The sequence below is a fragment of the Haliotis asinina genome, chromosome 1 (genome assembly GCF_037392515.1).
Source record: "Haliotis asinina isolate JCU_RB_2024 chromosome 1, JCU_Hal_asi_v2, whole genome shotgun sequence".
NCBI lineage: Eukaryota > Metazoa > Mollusca > Gastropoda > Lepetellida > Haliotidae > Haliotis > Haliotis asinina.
In genome coordinates, this window is record NC_090280.1 from 46,525,005 (window position 1) to 46,545,555 (window position 20,551).

The 20,551-nt window shown below is 40.0% G+C and overlaps 2 protein-coding genes across 4 annotated transcripts in view; one reads left to right on the forward strand and one right to left on the reverse strand.

The window, feature by feature from the left end:
• LOC137291963 (uncharacterized) overlaps positions 1 to 6,178 on the forward strand; it is a 58,839-nt gene extending 52,661 nt beyond the window's left edge. For all 3 annotated transcript variants that reach the window (XM_067823525.1, XM_067823545.1, XM_067823551.1), the window contains exon 11: positions 4,375 to 6,178. In XM_067823525.1, the coding sequence (XP_067679626.1) occupies positions 4,375 to 4,433 (59 nt within the window). In that variant the 3' untranslated portion in view covers positions 4,434 to 6,178. The remainder of the gene's footprint in view (positions 1 to 4,374) is intronic.
• The window catches only part of LOC137292233 (anaphase-promoting complex subunit 13-like), a 384,028-nt gene that overhangs the window by 111,299 nt on the left and 252,178 nt on the right, over positions 1 to 20,551 (reverse strand). The window lies entirely within an intron of this gene.

The following is a 20,551-nucleotide window of genomic DNA, read 5'->3' on the forward strand; positions in this document are numbered from 1 at the left end:
TTTCACAATATATACTCTTCATAAAAGTAGGGGATAATGAACTTTCAATTTGGATAGGAAGAGTAAACGTTAACAACCGTTTCAGGAACAGACATCTCATGAACGCACCACTATTTCCCTCTATTACCACTCATAAACACAACGCATGATATGCACGTGCACAACGCAGTAGCCCCGTACACGTGCATGGGGGCCCATTCTTGATTTTGACGTTTTTTTCAAGAAGGTCGAGAAATCACTTAGAACATTAATTTTTACACTCATCTTGTTAATGTTTGTTTCTAGTCTTTTGTTTTAAAATGAAAATCGTATACATGCAAATTACTTGCCATACACCAATCATCTTTCAGCGACTACATTCCAAATAACTATGGTTGTAAGGAAATGCAAATGGTGATGCACACAAAATCATATCAACATTGATTGACTCCGATAAATCTCCTAAATATTTTTAATCGTAAATAAAACATGAAGACCCCCTACATTTTCTGAAGAGTATATACTACCATGTCACAGGCATGTAGTAACTCAAGAACCCAAGTAAAGTTAATGTGACCACCACATATATAGTCACGCCCAAGTGTCAAATCAGCCTAACGGTCAGAATAGAAACAATAGCACTCATGTCTGAGTAATTGAATGACAAATAAAATAAACAAAAATCTGTAGTCAATATAAACTGAATGTGTGAATACAGGAGTGACAAAATATGTTATAGGGAACAGACACCTGTATATAACATGTAGGATGTGCAAGTGCAATGTACAATTTGTACTAGTATATATTTTTTGCTTTCACATGGACTTAACATTGTTAAGTAACTTGCATTGTCGAGGCAATTTAACAAAATATGCTGTTGAAATATAAACTTTGAAATTATTTTATATGCAAACACAAGAATGAATTCTACGCATGTTTTCGTACTTTGAAAACAAGGAAGACCCTCGTAGGAGAACATGTTTCCGCCTTGCAAAACAATCTCTATTCACTATAACATTTTAAATTACTACTGTGTACTGGCACTTTAATGTATTGTACGCACATAGCCCCTTTGTCATAGCTAACATAACTACCAAAAATCATTCAAATCCACCCACATTGGCATATTTTTCATATTCCCCATTTACTTAACTTTGGGGGTACACTTGTGTACATACGCTTCTCTAAAGAAAAGAAATGCAGAATAAAATTTGATAATAATAATCGAAAGTTTGCACGCATATGTCAAATGATTGTTAGTGTGCTTTAGAAGAACATGCGTGAGCGAATGCCGCATAAACTATTTTGAATGCTTTTGTCGATCGTTATTGCGATTTTCAGCTTGAACGTTATGGAACACAACCGAAAGCCGCAATTATCGCTTTTCATGTGCAAACATGAGTACAACCTGTGACTATAACAGGCCAAAAACCATCTCATAAATTCATCCAAGACCCTTGAAATTACTGGATGAGAAAATGAGAACCTTCAGTGTTTGTCTCAGCACAATAACTCTTTTGTGGGATCGTTTCGTGCATTCCAGTTCGACAAATGACCACCCAAGACCAGGAACACTACGAGTCACAGTCACAGACAATTACAAGCCACCCTGAGAGGCAAACATGCCAGAGGTTCACGAGTCCTGAAGCCTGGAAACTAGTTGCACGTATGTTTCAGTGATAAATCGCAATATCCCTTCAAGCGTTATGATGGAAGACAGCGTGGCTGCACACTACGCAATTAACGTTTGGCACTTAACCGCATCAAGCAAGTCGACAGATACGGTTGGGTGGTGTTATGGTGTGCTCAGCACATTCACCGTAGCCAAGGAGCCCGGCTACGATATGGCCTATGCCATCCTGTACCCGTTCAAGTTTGAAAGCTACCCTAACACACCCGTGGTAGTGGAGTGTACTGTGTACATCTGCCCCAAGGATGATAAAGTTGATGGTATACGAACTGGCCACTGCAAGAGAACGGCAACTTAGTCCTTATTTTTGAAATGTGTATATAGTTACTAGAAGCAACAGAACTAAAACCACAGGAATGAAAGTGGATCAACTCAATTTACTCTCCACAACAGAACTAGTAATGTACACAAACCTAGTCATTGAGTGTCTCTGAGGTGTGGCCTATAGTAAATGTTCTACACTGTGGTTCTGAAAAGGGAAACTGATCTGTCCTGTTGATGAAGTTGTGGAAATGTCCCGACGCCTATGTATTCCGGGTGAAATGTGGTCCACTTTCTTTTCATGGCTAAATGAACTTGGTGTGAGTACAATGTGAACATATAAATCTCTCCCACAAACATTGTGTAGTGACTTTTCTCTGTGGACAACTACGTGTATTCAGAGACAAGGTGTCGCAGCTATTGATATTTTATCTCTTTAATTAAATAAATAGTTCATAGTTGTAAATGGACCATCAGACATGAGATTTGAGTTGAACGTCAGATAAACATATCTTTTGTTAAGCTGATTGGTCAAAGCCGCTCTTCACTCCATCCAGGATCTCTACTGAAATGATTGGACTGTCTGATTTTAAGGGCATGGGTGTGCCATCCTTCGTCTTTACCATGTCCTGCCATTAAGGAAACCCGTAGTCAACCTTAATTCATTTGAAAAAAACAATGTTTACCCAATGACCTTTGCAAGGACGATGGTGATCAAAGGTGGTGTACTTTAGCTGAACTCGCGTACGCACATCAAACTGTCCTTGATTGCAAACTATCGCCAAGGCCACGTCAGCTACAGACGGCCATGGATGCTGCATGCCGACCACTCACGGTACACATTTAGACAACCTAACCATTACTCCCGTTGCAAAGTGTTTAAGTGTTGTGCCAGGATAATCAAAACATTAACTTTGAAGCCATGTATGTTGTTTTAGTCATTTGACCAGTTCTACCCACCAGTGGTACTAGAACCAGCTCCGAGAGAGTGAGTTTAGTTTCACGCCGTACTCAGCAATATTCCAGCTATATGATGGATGTCAGTAAATTATAGAGCCTGGGCCCGACAATCCAGTGATCAACAGCATGCGCATCGACCTGCTCAACTGGGAGCCGATGAAATGTGTCAACAAAATCAGCGAGCCTGACCACCGGATCCCGTTAGAATCAGCCCTTAGAATCAGCTATGAGATTCCCGTTGGTTGAGATGATCTTCAGATCGCGTCTGAACGTTAGCGTAATAAAAGACAGTATAATGAAATATACTGAAAGCATCACTGTCATAAACAGAATGCCTATGCTCAACATTACCGCGTCGCTTTAAGAGATATTTTACCACTTCCAAAAGGGTGGATTTTTGACATGTTAAAATGGTCAATGTCACAACGTATCAGAATATCAGAATACACATCTGTTAAAACCCACTGTTTTCTTTATCGTCTTAAGAGTTTGAATAGCGGCAGCAGATGTAGTCTTGTGAGCCCTACTTCTGACTACACAAAGAAGAGGCGGAGGAGAGATGTTGGAGTCGGCGACAGTGGCGTGGGAAGGGTGACCCTGAGAGCCACGTTCAGCGTTCAAGAACCACTGATAGTTAGCGGTGTGTACAGAACATTTTGTTTCGTGTATACGCAAATCAGATTCCAATAGATGAACTGCCTGAGAGAAGCTATATCTCCAGTATTAAGAATCGTTTGGTTACCTTATCTGTCCTGTATAGTGTGATTATTAACTAAATAATTATTCCGAAGCTTAAATCTGCTTTATTTCATTGGACAAATGCTCGTAAATAAATTTAAGCTGCAGGAATAAATGCCACATCAGATATTCTGTTCATTCATATCCTTCGGTCAACAGAATTCTACCAACATATGTAATCATAATCTGGGCAGAGAAAGTGTATGAACGAGACACTAAGAGGAAGAGAACACTTGCACAAAGCGATTTTAACGACACAATGATCGTAACTCCCATTCTCCAACGTAGGCTTATGATAGTCGAAGCACTAAGATCGCTTTGTGCAACTGGGTCCAGGTCACACATTTTAAACTCGTGAACCTGAGTGTATCTAGCCTGACTGAAAGTCAAGTTTCTTTACCTCATGGCTCGTTTCTCCATCGTCCGTTTGGTTTTAACCATCTTCCCAGTAACCACCGGGCCAATAAAGATGAATCTTTTGACACGTTCTCCCACGACTGACGGTAACCTAATTTGTTCTGATTTTATTTCAGTATTTGTGTAGCCATTGTTGATAAAAATACACTGGAATGTGGTGCACGAGAGGCTAGTAATTTCCTGCCATTAAAAACATCCACACAACCCCTTCACGTCCTTCCCCTTCAGGTGCTACAATACTGTGGCACGTGTCTGACAATTCACTCGTGTATTAGTTCAATGTGACCTTTGTATTTACTGTTGCGTGTATCCTTCGTTTCTGTTTCGAGCTTCAAGGTGCTCTACAGGGATCTGGGGACTGGTAGCGCTGGTGTACATCTTCATGTGAAGTACAGGACCCCACCGTGAACACAAGTGGCAACAATACCCAGGCAGTTGGCATATATGCCCCGAATAAAAAGATAAGAGCCAGTCTGTTTTCAAAATAATTGGAAAGATGAATCCATCTTTAGAGAAAGTTATTTTAGCAACTGATTTCGGAATATCATAATCATTTGTATCGACAATTAATGGAAGTATTGTTAAAGATATGATGGTACCGCTTTTACGCTTTTTAAAGCAAAATAACGATTTCTAGTCTGCTTATACAACACTATTAAACAAGGGTTTCACGTGTCAAAAATGGCATCCATTGACCATATAACATTCATTAATGATTTGCAATTTTCAAAAGAACGCCTGTCTTCCCAAAGCTCATGCATCGTGTTTAAAGTAAAAGATGCCATAAATGGTTAATGTTAAACGGAAACGTACTAAATCATTTATAATAGTACTTTTTTTAGATTTCCTATGACCTTGTGTTAGCACAATATGCTAGGTGGCACTTAACTCTTTATTCTAAGTATATATTCATTCTCAGTAATCAACATTCGAATGTATGGCGATGATTTCCTGCATATGTACGCTTGATGACGTCCAATCAGTTTACAATATGAGCGTTTTATTATCACGATGTTTTGCATTATAGCTAAAATGGATAGAATTATCATTAAAACTCCCGCACGTTATCAGAAATGAGCGGGCCGCTGTAGCTTGATAATGCCCGCAAAATGCTTGCCGACGGGCGATTATCAAGGTGACGTCATAAGTAGCTCAGCTGTTGAAGTTCAATCACCTACGGCTCCGTTGAACTGAGCTGCATTATTGATCACACATCTGGCTCACTTTCGTCACATGTACCTGTGCCTTTATGCACTTTCCTGCCTGTGCCAACCGTAACAATTGTACCATAAATGACAACATACAGCCATGAAAATATCGACTTGAAGTCTAACGTTGTTCATCACTGAAAACAATGGCGGCTGGTAGTATGGGCAAAGGTGAATGTCAAATGTCGTCACTGTCAATAGTGACGTCATCTGTGTTCTATGACGTGTCTTTATTTGTGAAACGTGTGTCAGTGACCTCCGTCGTTTGTTGTTGGCAGTAAATGCTTCTAAACCGATACCGCTGGTTTTATTCTTATTTTATTAAAAATTCTATTCATTTTAGCTATAATAACGGTAACGCTGTTTTTCAGGGCATCATTTGCAAGAGAGCTCGGTCTTCGTCGGACAGTTAATTTAAGACCTCAGCCTTCTGCAAATGATAATGCCCTGAAAAATAGCGTTACCGTAATATTAGAATAACATGCATGGAAATTTCGTATTTTGCGCCTCTGATGACAAAGTTAATAAGCATGTTTGTACGAATGTACGCACACTGATTAGAATGGACGATTGGATCATTATATTTCTTCTACTTGATACTCTTTGAGTATACCAACTGTTCGATTGACGTTAGAAACAAATTATTACGGATTATTGCTGGAGCCTTTGAGCCTATTTCATTAGCACATATTTTGTATCATAATAATGCAAACTTATTAAAGAGTTCCTACTGTAGACCTTGGAGATATATCCGAAAACTATTTGTTTGTAGTGTTTTGCACTGGTTGATGACAATGATTATGTTATCTCTTCAGCTTGATATCCTTTGAACATATTGAGTCATTATACGCTTTGGTGCCCTGTAAACAATAGAAGGTGATTATTTTTGATTGGAATATCTTCAATAAACGATACTTCTAACCCAGTCAAGACCTTTTTCTTATTTAGTACAGTACCCATCAGTCTCACACGTTGTTTTCATGGTTTCTTTATATTTTGGTCATACACTATATCATGGGTTCTACTGATAAATGACCCGTGAAGACCAGGGCAAGACTGTTGGCCATCAGTGACCCATGCTTGTTGAAAGAGGCGACTAAAGGGATCGGATGGTCAGACTCGCTTAAGTTGTTTACTCATGTCATCCGTTCCCAGTTGTGCAGATCGATGCTCATGCTGTTGATCTCAGGATTGTCTGGTCCTGACTCGATTATGTAGAGATCGCTGCTATATAGCTGGAATATTGCTGAGTGCGGCGTAAGACTCACTACTACACTCACTCACTCTACTGATAAATGCGTTACCTATATGTACAGCGCTTCGCTGACTTTGTTGGACAGTTGTAACAGTCAGTTGAATAAAGCCACGACGCGGAATTCCATTATCTGACAGATGAGATAAATGGTCACTGAGTGCTATGAACCTCCCTCCTCACACCAGCCTGAAGGCACTGGAGGGAGAATCCTCAAACACGTCGGAACTGGTAGTGCAGAATTAACTCCACTGTGCGCGCCAGAAACCTGTGACTTGTGATCTGGCACTCCTCAAACAACACAAGTCGTGATGGCGTTCAAGAATTGGTGTTAACATTAATAGCAGTATATTTATATAGCCTGAGGCAGGGCAAACAGTTCACACAGAATCCGACACCATTCTAAGACATTTCCATATTAAAAGTAGCATTATGCATGCATAATATAGAAATAACCATTTTATATGCTTCGAATTTCAGTTTGATGATCACATAAAATGAATCAAATATTGTCTTTTCTCCATCGAACACCAAAATTGTAACCATTAACCGATATTAATGGAACCCAGCATTTCAGTTAATGTATTCTCTCATTTCATAATACGTAATACTTTACCTTACCTTCATGTACAACAATTTAATGTCATTAACAAGTTTCAATGTTATCACTTCCAGGAGGCCGACAACTGAAAAAAGTATTACCCGTTGCCACGGTAACCGCCAAACTCTCCGCCGACAAGCCGTATCTCTAACACTCGTATGACGTCATAATATGACGCATGCAGTGCACGGAGTTCGAAAACCGTTCGATTAGCTGGCTCTGAGTTCACTGTGTACACATATATTATTCCGATAGGCCATGGGACAACCCAGCATATCGTGACAAAGTGCTTCAAGCTGGAGGGTGAATAGGATTTTCTGGCACAATAATTGTGATTTAAATGCATTAAAGTCTATTTAACAAAGTTCTCATGAAACTCTGAGGTCGTTATTTAACAAATACTTGTTGTTTAAGGTTTTGTTTAGAATTTTAGTATATATTATATTATTCATATTATTTGAGAACGGGAGGAACTCTGACACCCTGTGTCACCTGAATCATAGCCCTTGACACAGCAAACATATACCAACTGATAGCTAGGTATCCATGACAGTCTCTGAGACACAGGTGAATATTAATAAGGTCAATGATGACAAATACACAGAAGGTTTTTACCATGAAACGTTGATGGAAGGAAGAGACTTAGAGAGATGTAATTGGTGTATTATTTGAAATTTAAATGAAAAGGTTTGTCTCTGGTTTGAGTAAATGAAATATACTTCATTCTTGCAATGTATATATATACACGAAGCTATTAAGGTTGTTTTGGAGATTGTTCGTAAGCTTTCCAACATTTTTTAAAACAAATATTATAAATAAATAGCTTCGAGTTTCAAAACAACAACATTACATCTATATATAATTGCTACTCAATATTAATCTTTATCAGTAGACTTTTATTTTATATCTGTGGAAATATTGTAGTTTGATATTTTGGAGTCATACCTTTTTCATCATGTTAAGTTTAAAGGGTAAGGTATCACGGCTACACGAATGTTAAATTTGAGAAATATTTTACATTAAATGTAAAGTGTCAGCTTTGAGATTTATTGTAGCTGTTAGCATATTCAATAAACATGCACTTGTGAAATTAAACCATATTAAAAATATATTTTTGGAAATATAAGAACAGCTGGTAATGATTACATTAAAATACCTCTTCAACAAATATTGATTTCGTCCTTCATTTAATTGTATCAAGGAGGTTTCTTCAAAATACTGTGACGGTTTAGAAATTACAGAAATTTCTATCACAGCACCGTTAGACCACAAATCTAAACTATTAGCTAAATACCTACTGTAACCAAAGTCTTGATCCTTTCACATATACGGAATAATGTTGGTTGTTAGCTATTTTATGTTCAGTGTAGACGAGGCCTCTTTAGTTGTCGGTCTTCAAACGTTGATGTTAGCAAACAGATGAACAAAAATCCAAAGTCGTCCCCTCTACATCTCAACAACCATCCCTTATGTACCTATTATACATATATATTATATTATATTCTAACAAACACACCACCACCGTATTTAGAAAATGGTGAATATGAAAGACAAGTACATGGCAACTTTTTACTTATTGTATCACACATTTCTGGACCAGAAGTTCCCATCCATATACATGTCTTATATCGTTGTTGTTTGAAGTGTTCATGCAGCAATATGCAATCCCACCAGAGGGGTACTAGTCGCTATTCGGAATAACATAAGTTGACCACCAGTGGGAGGGGGACTCATCTTCTTGGGGGCTACGGGAAAGGGTCAGTGGTGACGAATGGGTATCTCAGTCTTAGGAATACACACATACGATGACACAGAATAGTTTTTCCCTAACGGTGAACATAGGGTGCAAAACATCGGGACAAATATGCTTGCCATGTCAGATTTCTCGGAAAGAGGGCATCAAAACCGGACACCAGAAATATGTTTTTTCCCCAGCACTTTGCTTCATGCTTTTGTCAGGCATGTAACAATCAAACTCGGATCTGAGACAATGCACTGTTAGCACTGGTCATGTCAAACGCAGAACAGAAGCATGCCACAATAGCATCGAACAATTAATCATTTACTTAAAAAAAGATTATTCGCAATTGGGACAATTAAATGCATTTAGCCGTCATTAACCAATCATTAAACAGCTGATATTGTAAATGTTCAGTTAATTCTATTCAGGTGTTGTGATGTTTCCTGAAGACTTACCATTGGTTTCTTCCTCCTTCCTCCGGTTACAAAATTACAAATTATTGAATTATATACAATTGGTTACACCTACCTGGACTGTCAGTCCGGATTTGAAGAGGTCATTATGCAACGATATCGCACTGGCCATACAAGATGAATACCTGTTTACAGGTGAGGAGGATCCTGCCTTTGGTATTCCTTGACAGAGGCATATCTAATAAAATGATGAAACCCGCTAGGGGTGTAACGACGGATCGAACCATAGATGCACTGCAATTATTTAGGAATCAATCGTAATAATTCATTTGGGAATATGACTTAATGACAATAAATCGACTATGTGACTATGAATAGCAAAAGGACTGTTTCTGTCAACATATCCGTAGCGCAGGGAACAGCCTTGGTTTAGAGTACAAATTCTAGTAGTTTTCTTAGTTGAGTCCCATTCGGGATTCGAATTGCACCCTTAGATTCAGGCACCTAATCACCACCACAGGAAGTCAGCAACCTAGCCCGCTCAGCCACCGCGACTTCCATTAGCGTGCTTTTGTTGTTGTTGTTGAATGTTATAAATATTTTTCAGAAAATTTGAATATCGTATCCTTTACTTGATGATACAATGTTTGAAGCAGAAGTATTTTCAATTCCTACTGGTCACCAAGATACCTTTAGCTGTCCACTTGACTTTGGACAATATGCTTGACAATATGACCAATATGACTGTAATGTACGGTGGAAAATTATTGATCTAACTTGTGTTCAGTTTGTAGTTCAGTGTTACTTGTTCTAAGCTTTGATCATTGTCATGCACAACCACTGCAACAGAGGCAAAATTCTGTTTTCATGTTCTTTTGTTCTGTAGTCTATCTAAAATGGTGGCAAAATGATATGTTTGATGGAAATTGAGGGTGGTTTGCTTGAAGTCCATTCACTAAAAACTGAAACGAACAAGAAACGCAGTTGCTTTTATTGCAAAGTACATGTTAAATCTGAAATGTGAAAACCTTGTTAGGGCAGAACTATTGTAATAGTCATGGCAGTAGCAGCATCAATAGTCTATCACCATCGCAAACATATGTGTTAGCCTTCTAGATTGACATACATATTTTAACACGTGTAAGCGATAATTATGTTATATAAGGTACCCTATGGTAATTTATCCACGTGTTTAAAAGCAGACGCTCGGGTTATGTGCCTCTTTTAGTCATCGGTAGTTGTCTTAGCCAGCGTCACAAAATATGATCTCACAGAATGACGTCAGATGTCGTCCACGGCATCATCACTATAAGCTTATGATCGACTGATCAATTTACTGTTATCTTTCGGTGTTTCAGTCACCCCTTACGTAGGTGTAACATTTTGGGGGCTCGTCCGGAATGTTAAGCATGAGGTCAATGATCTGAAGTATGGTGTGCAGGATTACATGCGATGCGTACGTTGTAGCAGTCGATGTGAATCCCAGTGATGTTTGCTGTTGTGTCAGTTGCGTTCTTTCGAACACAGCCTCATAGCCGACATCATTATTAACTAACTCGTGACCATCGATCAACATATATGTGTCTGGAGCTGATGGTCAGAAGGAGCTCTTCGAAGCCCATATGCTGACCAGGCAATAGGAACGCGAGGCCGAGAGGACCATGTTGCAACAAGAACTATTGAAAATTCATACCATTCAGAAAGAGGAAGAAACAATTGGATGGTTACTGTCAGGTCGACGTGAGATTCTGTGCGCTAAGGGTCAAGTGACTGATGTGAAGTTCGACTCGCAAGTGTATGGAGAGACCAACATGCTTTGTTTGAACCAGATGTGAAGTCTCCATGGCCTGAAGGGTTACAGTTTGCAGAGTCACTTAATTGTCATGTTACCAGGGCGTCTTTCATCAACGACAACAGTACTAAACATGACATCATCTTACAGCCAAGACTGTGATTGGATCATTAGAACCACTGAGGTCTGTCCTTCCTATCAAGTGCAAGAAATTACTGCATCTTTGAATACACTGAATAGTCTTCAGGAAGAGGAATGTAAATTTGATCCTAATATTGATTTGTCACTTCAACGGGATTTTGAAACTGTAGGGCAGATTAGGGTGCCAGGACAAAAGATCAACTTTCCTACAACAAATCGGTATAGGGACAAAGAAAGGAGTTGAGGATTATGAAATTGTTACCGCTGTAATCAAGGCTATCTTACCTGGTCTTCATTTTAGGATCTAATCAGAGTACTGATTTGCACTTGCAATGAAGTGGTGCAGCCTGAAGTTGTACAGAAAGAGAAGAATCCAGATAAACTTTCATCTGAAATGGCTGCACTTAGAGCAGAACTCAAGAAACTCAGTCTACAAGTGGGAGAGCTAAAAAAACAATGACTCTGTGACACAGCAAGCAGGGGCACCACCATCTAGCAACAGAAGACTCTCAGAAGATATCTTGCGATGTGGCAGTACTAACCATTACAGGGCTGGATGCAAGGAGAGGATGAAGCCAGGAAGCCAAGATTTGACACAACAAAGGGACCATATGTGACCGAGGCTACGATGTCACCGAGGTCAAACAGGACGATGGAACTCATCAGACCAACAGTATATATAGTGGTCAAGTATATATGAACTGCTTGTTTCCAATGCAGAGCACAATTAAGAAGATATTGGGCCAAGGATCTGTGAATACACTAAATAGTCTTCAGGTAGACAACACCGAATGTAAGTTTGGTCCAGATATCGAATTGTCATCAAGTAATTTATCTGTCGAGCAGGAAATACTTGCTCGGAAGATACTTCGGGAGCAATCGGCTGCTTCCTCAAAGGACGACAATGATATTGGCTGTTCACTTGATATTCAGCTTACAGATAAGGATCCAGTTCAGAAGACATATACATCTATCCCGAAACCTCTATACAAGGACGTTAAGGGCTACCCCTAGGACTTATTGGAAAGGGAATGGATCACCAGGTCCACGTCTTCTTGCTCATCACCAGTGGAAACGTGACTCAAGTCTTAGACTTTGTATAGACTACAGACATCTATATCTAAAAGTGGTCAGGGGCAGGATGCCAATTCCTAGGATCTGTGATGCACTTGAGCGTTTAGGAGGGAATACGTGGTTCTCACTATTAGATCAGTCAAAAGCGTATCACCAAGGGTTTGTTAAACAAGACAATACCGGACTGCGTTCACTAGACCATGGAGACTGTTCCAATGGGTATGTATCCCTTTTGGACTGACTTATGCTCCTTTCCAGCGATTCATGAACGAAGGTTTAGAGGAATTACAGGGTGATATTTGCATTCCATACCTTGATGATGTGATTGTGTTCAGTTCATCTCTCCAAAAACATATGGATACGAACTCTACTCCAAAGGCTGAAATCGAAGGGTATAAAACTGAAGTTTGAAATTTTTAACATGAATTTCGCTATCTTGGAACCCTAGTATCTGAGGAAGGGCATTGGGGCGATCCTGTAGACTATGTTAAAGGTGGATATGAATACCTGTTTGTCATCATGGATCACGTTACTCGCTTTGGACAGGTGTACCCAACAAGAAATAAGTCTGGAACTACAGCAGTAGACAAGTTATTCAATGACTTTATCCAACGGTTTGGTTTTCCAACAAGGAATCACCATGATCAAGGACGCAACTTCGAGAATACATTGTTAGACGCCTCACACAATTAATTTGTGCTGCTGGGTCAACAACAATGCCATATCGCCCTCAAGGGAATGACAAGCTAACAATCAACTGGAAAGATCAAGTAAATCAGTTTGTACATGCATACAACTGCACCACACATGAAGTGACTGGATTCTCACCTTTCTACTTATTGTATGGTCGCTCATCAAGGCTACTAGTTGACTTGATATTTGATCTGGGATGAGAAGCACAGGGAAAACGTTATCAGTAGTTTGTTGAAAACTAGCATGATACTATACAGTAGGCATATGATCTTGTGAGTGATCGGATGAAACAGTCCACTTAGAAGTCACGAGAACACTACATCATGAAAGCTCAGTACACAGTATTGAAACCACGTGATCGTGTTCTTGTCAGGAACTTGAACGAGAGGGGTGGTCCTCGGAAGCTGCGTTCACACTGGAAGGAGCAGATCCAAGTCAAGTCAAGGACCAATCAAGTCCAGTGTATATGGTCAAACCAGAAGGAAGGATGTCTCCTTTACGAATCTGTTGCTTCCATGTGATAACCTTCCATTCCAGGTTGGTCTGCCACAGAGAAAAAGCCGTAGGACAGCACCAAGGGATCATGAACAGATAAAAGCTAACGATGGCAACAGTACTTCTGACAGCTCAAGTGGTGTGCAGGATTTAGTTGGCATTAGTGAACTCTTACTTGATTTGAATGTGAGGAATAACACAGAAGTAGCAGGCTAAAACAATACAAATCAGACTGAACTAGAGTCAAGTAGCAGTGAAAGTGCGGTATCAGATGTTAGTGATTCTTTGAACATATTGTCCACCCGAGATCTTCTAACACAGAGGAAACTGCTTGCCGATGCTCCGGCAAGACTGACGTACAAACAGTTGGGTCAAAGCTCAGATTACAGAGGACTGTATGGTGCCCAAGGCAAGTACCGGTGGTGCATATAGTACTCACCGTGGGAAACATGCAAATTAATGTGTTAGCTTAAACATTGTGGCGTTAGATCATGTGATTGATAATGCAGTATATATGATGGATATTCCAGCTGAAACCTGTAAATGTTTGAACAATCTGTATGTATGGAAGTGTCTCTAAGGCTGTATATGATATGTGAATGATATGAACATGATCCATACTGTATAAGATGTTTGTTCATCACTAAATATGAGAATAGCTATTATGAAAACTGTTACATGATGCTGTTATGGTATCTCGTAAGGAAATGGTTTGGTCAGCAATCTTTTTACAGTGAAGGATAATCCTTTTACAGTTTACTATACCTATAATGTGAACTTTAGAAAACAGGTACTTCCCAAGATATCGATGTCCACCGGGGAAGAGAATTAGTAACCTTATATTGGAAATGTTGAAACTCCAGATTTGACATTACCGTGTTTTCAGACTTAATGAATGATTGTATTTTGGAAAATAAATGTTATCCCTCTAGAATTGACATACATATTTTTAACACGTTTAAGCTAAAAATATTTTGTATCAGGTACCCAATGAAAAACAATAATATTTCGATCTGGGTAAAGGCAATCAAACGCTTTGGCTGTGTGCCTCTTTTTTGTCATAACTAGCTGTCTTAGCTAGCATCACAAAATATGACGTCACAGAATGACGTCAGGAGTCTTCGTCATCTACGTCATCTTGTACACCATTAAAAGCTGATGATCGACTGAACTTACTGTTCGCTATTTTGGTTACCCCTTTCCATGGGTGCAATAGTATGTTTCAATAATCCATCGTTATCGCAGTTATAGTATGCATCAATGGTCTAACGCTATCGAAATAGTCACTTTACCTCAACAGTCACCCCTAAAAACCGCTCAGTACAGAAATTGAGCCACAGTCTAAAACAACGTTCCCTCTGTCCTTACATAATAGCCAACGTTATTAATAGACTGTACTTTTCGAACACAGACACAAATTGTTCTCTTCGTAACTATTGAGTTATTCAGGTTACCAGATAATAAAGCCTCACTATAACAGTACACTACAATTGAAACTAGAGGTCATACTTTTATTGCCCTTTTGTCTCTTTCTTTCTCTCTCTGTCTCTCTCTGTCAATACGTCAGGTCGTCTTTATCAGTGTACCACCGAAATATGACACAACCCTGAAAGTCGCAATAGTTTGTCCTAAATCTCGATTACAGCAAGCAGCGTGTTAGGGAGTTGACGTAATATCTGGGTACACGTTTTGTGACTGCCGTCGCCGAGAACCTACCAGGTATAGACCATTCTTCATTTTCATATTATCCAAAATTGGCGTATGGAGTTGATATATAAATTTATATTTAAAAAATAAGAACAGAATGTATTTATGAACTGAATCGATTTGTGTGTTCTTGACAATCGTTTTTAAGCTTTGAACAAAGGGTTGAAACACCTATGCTATCCCTTTGCAAGTTTTCTGTTAACACTTTCCAGCTATTAAGTTGAAAATCTCACGCTCAAGCTATATTATTGGCGTTTATCAAGCCTTAGCTATTAACGCTAATAAACCATATATTTCACCCACCGCCTTTCACTGATTTGTGTACGTGAATGCAGACAGCTGCTCTATGTTACGGTCGCTGTTCTCACCAGCGAATCCAGACTTTGTTCTCCTTTAACATGTGTGTTGAGGACGTGGCTGGTGAACTGTCCTCAACTGACGTATAGATCATCTTATAGGAACAGTTTAACTGCTGGATAGAGTGTCTTATTGGTGCAGTTTATCTGCTGTGGAGAACTTTTTATTGGTGTAGGTTAACTGCTGTGGAGAGCATCGTATTGCTACAGTTTAACTGCTGTAGAGAGTGTCTTATTGGTGCAGTGTATCTGATGTGGAGAGCTTTTTATTGGTACAGTTTAACTGCTGTTGAGAGTGTCTTATTGGTGCAGGTTATCTGCTGTGGAGAGCTTTTTATCGGTACAGTTTATCTGCTGTGGAGAGCATCGTACTGGTACAGTTTAACTGCTGTAGAGAGTGTCTTATTGGTGCAGTGTATCTGCTGTGGAGAGCTATTTATTGGTGTAGTTTAACTGCTGTATAGAGCATCGTATTGGTACAGTTTAACTGTTGCAGAGAGCATCGTACTGGTACAGTTTAACTGCTGTTGAGAGTGTCTTATTGGTGCAGGTTATCTGCTGTGGAGAGGTTTTTATTGGTGCAGTTTATCTGCTGTTGAGAGTGTCTTATTGGTGCAGTGTATCTGCTGTGGAGAGCTTTTTATCGGTACAGTTTATCTGCTGCGGAGAGCATCGTACTGGTACAGTGTAACTGCTGTAGAGAGTGTCTTATTGGAGCAGTTTATCTGCTGTGGAGAGCTTGTTATTGGTGCAGTATAATTGCTGTATATTGGTACAGTTTAACTGCTGTATAGAGAGTCTTATCGGTGCAGTTTAATTGCTGTATAGAGCGCCTGATTGGTACAGTGTAACTGCTGTGTAAAGCATTGTATTGGTACAGTGTAACTTCTGTGTAAAGCATCGTATTGGTGCAGTTTAACTCTTGTATAGAGCATCATAATGGCACAGTTTAACTGCTGGATAGAGCGTCTTACTGGTGCAGTTTTACAGCTGTATAGAGCTATTTATTGGTACAGTTTAACACGACAAGGGAAAGAGTGCGTGGAGCATTAATGCATCAACGTTTTGTTTATGTTTACATTACAGTACATTATTGTGTGAATTGAATGGGTCGGAAAAAAATAATAATATCCGACACAAACCTGCTTTCGAGATAATTGCTTTGAAAGTTGGGTCATTCATGAAAAACATTTGGGTGACTTTTGAAATAATATAAAGATATGGCGTACTCACTCATACTTATAGTATGCAGAAAAGATGGCGTAGTATGATTCGTTTATAGCAAATTGTGGTATTGTGTGCTCGGAGATACCTCATGTAAACATTTTGTGTTGGTTATCACTTTAAAGAAACCATACAGCTAATGTTCTGGGCTTGACCTAAACGTCGTTCCATTTCATCCCTCGATGGGGTTGAGGTTGGGGATGAGTGTGTGTGCGTGCGTGTGTGCGTGTGTGCGTGTGTGTGTGTGTGTTTTGGGACTAGGTCCTAAGACACAGCTGATGAGGGAAGCATCCGGACTGTTCTGCCCTTGAATGAACGGTTGCACATGAGGCCCGCTGATCTCATTCCAGACACAGACCTGTGAGATTGCTATTGATAACGTCAAGTTGTGTCAGAGCCTCAGATGTGATTCCCCAACCATAACGTTTTCTCCATTAAAATACCGACTCTGTACAACGTACGCATCAGCATACCATTTACCTCGCCGTCTGTACACACGTGCACTGCTCTCTGAGCTGTCCAGAAGAAACACATCTACTTTCAAACCTGGACCGGCTACCCGCCGTCGGTACATGTAGAAAGCAACGTCACAGAAAGACCCTGACGTCCTGGCATTGTCCATGACGTAACATCACCATGACAAAGTGATATTTTGCACTAGGGCATCGTATGAAAAACATGAACAACGGTATGTTTGCCCTCGTAGGTATTATAGCTAAAAATAATTAGAATTATCAGAAATGAGCGGGCCACTGTAACTTGATAATGTCCCCAAAATGCTTGACGATGGGACATTATCAAGCTTGTTGTTGACGTCAGTTCAGCTTTTGAAGTTCCATCACCTAATGCTAGTTGGAACTTGAACTCATTAATGACGATATATGTGGCTCACATTCGTCACATGTACCTGGGCCATTATGCACTTTCTTGCCTGTGCCAGCCATGACAATTGTGCTATAAATTACAACACACAGCAATGGAAATAAGTCTAACGTTGTTGAGCACTGAAAACAATGGCGGCTGGTAGTATGGGCAAAGGTAAGGGTCAATTTTTGTCACTCTCAATGGTGACGTCATCTGTGTTGTTCTGTGACGTGTCTATATTTGTAAGTGTGTCAGTGACCTCCGTCGTTGTTAGCAGTAAATGCTTCTAAACCTTAGGTAATAAATGCCCATTTGTGCTATGTTCAGAGTCAAGGGTTAAACAATGCACGATGGCCGGTCTTGACACCCACATGGAGTGTCTGAATATGCTATTTTTTAATGGCACTGAACCAGTTCAAGCACCATCGTCAAACATGATGGGACACCATCACATGATGACGCCACTGACATAACAATTGCCATAGGATTACTGGTCATGCCTCTTTAACTTGTACTAGTGAGTGCTAAGTACTGTTTTATCCATGTATAGAACACGTCAAACGTTTAGAGTGAGTGAGTGAGTGAGTTTAGTTCTACGCCGCAATATTCAAGCTATATGGACGCGGTCTGTAAATGATCAGTCCAGTAATAAACAGCATGACCATCGATCTGCGCAATTCGGAACCGATGACATGTCAGCCATCACACTCTAGCGCAGAGATGACTTAGCATCACTGCGTCATTAAGGTTTGACAATACCTATTTGCTTTTCAAACCGGCTGCATCGCTTGCTCTCCATTAGGCTTCGATGACAACACGTGGAGCCGTAAAGTGAAACTGAACCATTTTCACAAAGGCGTTTAATTAGATGTGTAGACTCATGTAGAGTCATTATATTGACTGAACTGTGTAAGATGTAACGATTCCTCACATCTTTCTGGCCTGTGGCAGAGGTACTATGTAGGCTCCCCGCATGAAATTCTGGGTAGGAGAGTGATCAACCATGTCAGCGAGCCTGACTACCCGATCCTTTGTTTTGCCTCTTACGACAAACTTAGCCGCCTCTAATGGCAAGCATGGGTTGCTGAAGGCCCATTTTACCCCGGACGTTCTCGGGCCGTCAAAAGTATAGACTCACTTGAAGCAATCGCGATGTGCTATGTATCTCTCCATCTACTTATATGGTTAAATCGAAGTTAAATTGTTCCAATAACATAGGGTAACCAACTAAAAACCGTATGCAAATGAAATGCACGAGGTTCCTGCATCAACTTGCTGACAAGCATGTGCAAATATCATGCATGTGAACAGCTTTGTATTAGTGAACCGTTTTGTTATGAATTCGTCATTTATTGAACTCGTGACAATATTCTATTACTTAACATCCGTCCATGTGTAAATAGTACCTTTAACCAGCATTGAATATTCTTAATCAACGGTAGAGTAGCTGACTGAAAAAATGGCTACGTTTACACTAGTGCGTCCAAATGTTTCATGGGTAATATTCACACGTGCATTTAGATCATGATCGGAAACTAGACTGTGATGACGAAGACACATTTCTGTATTGCACAAGACGCCAAAACGATATGACTTACTTGTAATTACTTTCTCTTATCAAATACAATAATGGACAATGGCGTCTCAGCAACCATGATATTTTGTTCGATGCATGATAAGATCAATGACACTGCAGCCAACTCGGGTGTCTTTCACGTGCAGACATGGCGAACGGGGTATTGAGAACAATCGTCGCGTATCCGTGATACTTGCAAAATAACAGCGTGAGTTTAATTGTCCTAATCCTCAGTGTCATCTCTTCACGCTGTATTCCTGATTCTGGGCGGGTGGGTAAGACCACTCTCTGGTCAAACCTGTTGATCTGTGCAGTGACACAGCTTCAAATAAAACGATGTACAAATGACAAATCTACCCGAGGAAGAAGGTAGTCAAGTGAATGTGTGTGTTTTAATTCCACAAGCTCGTTAGAAACATTATAACGCAGTCCCTTAATGCATACCCTCTGCACCACCTTTAGGAACGCCCTCATATCATGTGACACGCCCCGTCTACCTTGACGTTGCTGGGTTGTTACTATAGGAACCACACTCACTGACTCAAGCTTAGTCCTCCTGGAGTGCAGCTTGACTTAGCTGGTCGATGTCTGTCTGGCTATCACACTCAGTGCCATACCAGAGGTTGGGCATACATGAACCTGGGTTATTATCTAGCAGTTCAGATAAAATCATTTACTTTATTACCGGGACTTAGCATCCTTCACACACTGCACCAGTCCTTATATCACTGCACAGGCATTTTGTACATGTTCTATTCAAAATGTTGACTCGTGTGTACAAATGCTACCATCAGTCAGTTCCTGCATGTTTAAATGATCTCATTCTAACAGATGTACCTTTGAGGTCACTCCTGATGACCATCATCCTCCTGAAGTACCAAAGAACAATCTGAAAAAAAGTTTGGATACTTTGTCTCCTTGGTTACCACATCATGAACTGTTACCTACATGTATTCACATCAAGAAGGTACTATCCTTGACATTCTTAAGAGCGAACTCAAAATCTCGTTAGGACCTGCTACAACCAGTGAGCAGCCATGAAGAAACCCGCCTATCACTTTTTGCACTTTTAATTAAGTTTGTAGAGCCATGAGCAAGCGCATACCATTGTCATTTATCGATAATGAAAATCTCGCATGACATTTAGGTAATCTTTCATATATGTTAACACCAGATCCGTTGCTGTGCATTCATGAATTTATTAAATCTGTTTCACGCGTAAACATTCCAGTTGAGTCTTCTTAGGCTATATTCTTATCATATGAATAAGGGATGATGTCAACACGTTCAAACATGCCGGGGCGTTGAGGTCCTCGTCGGGTAATATCAGGGTACCTTTACAACAGCGTATTGTTACGTCTGCACACCT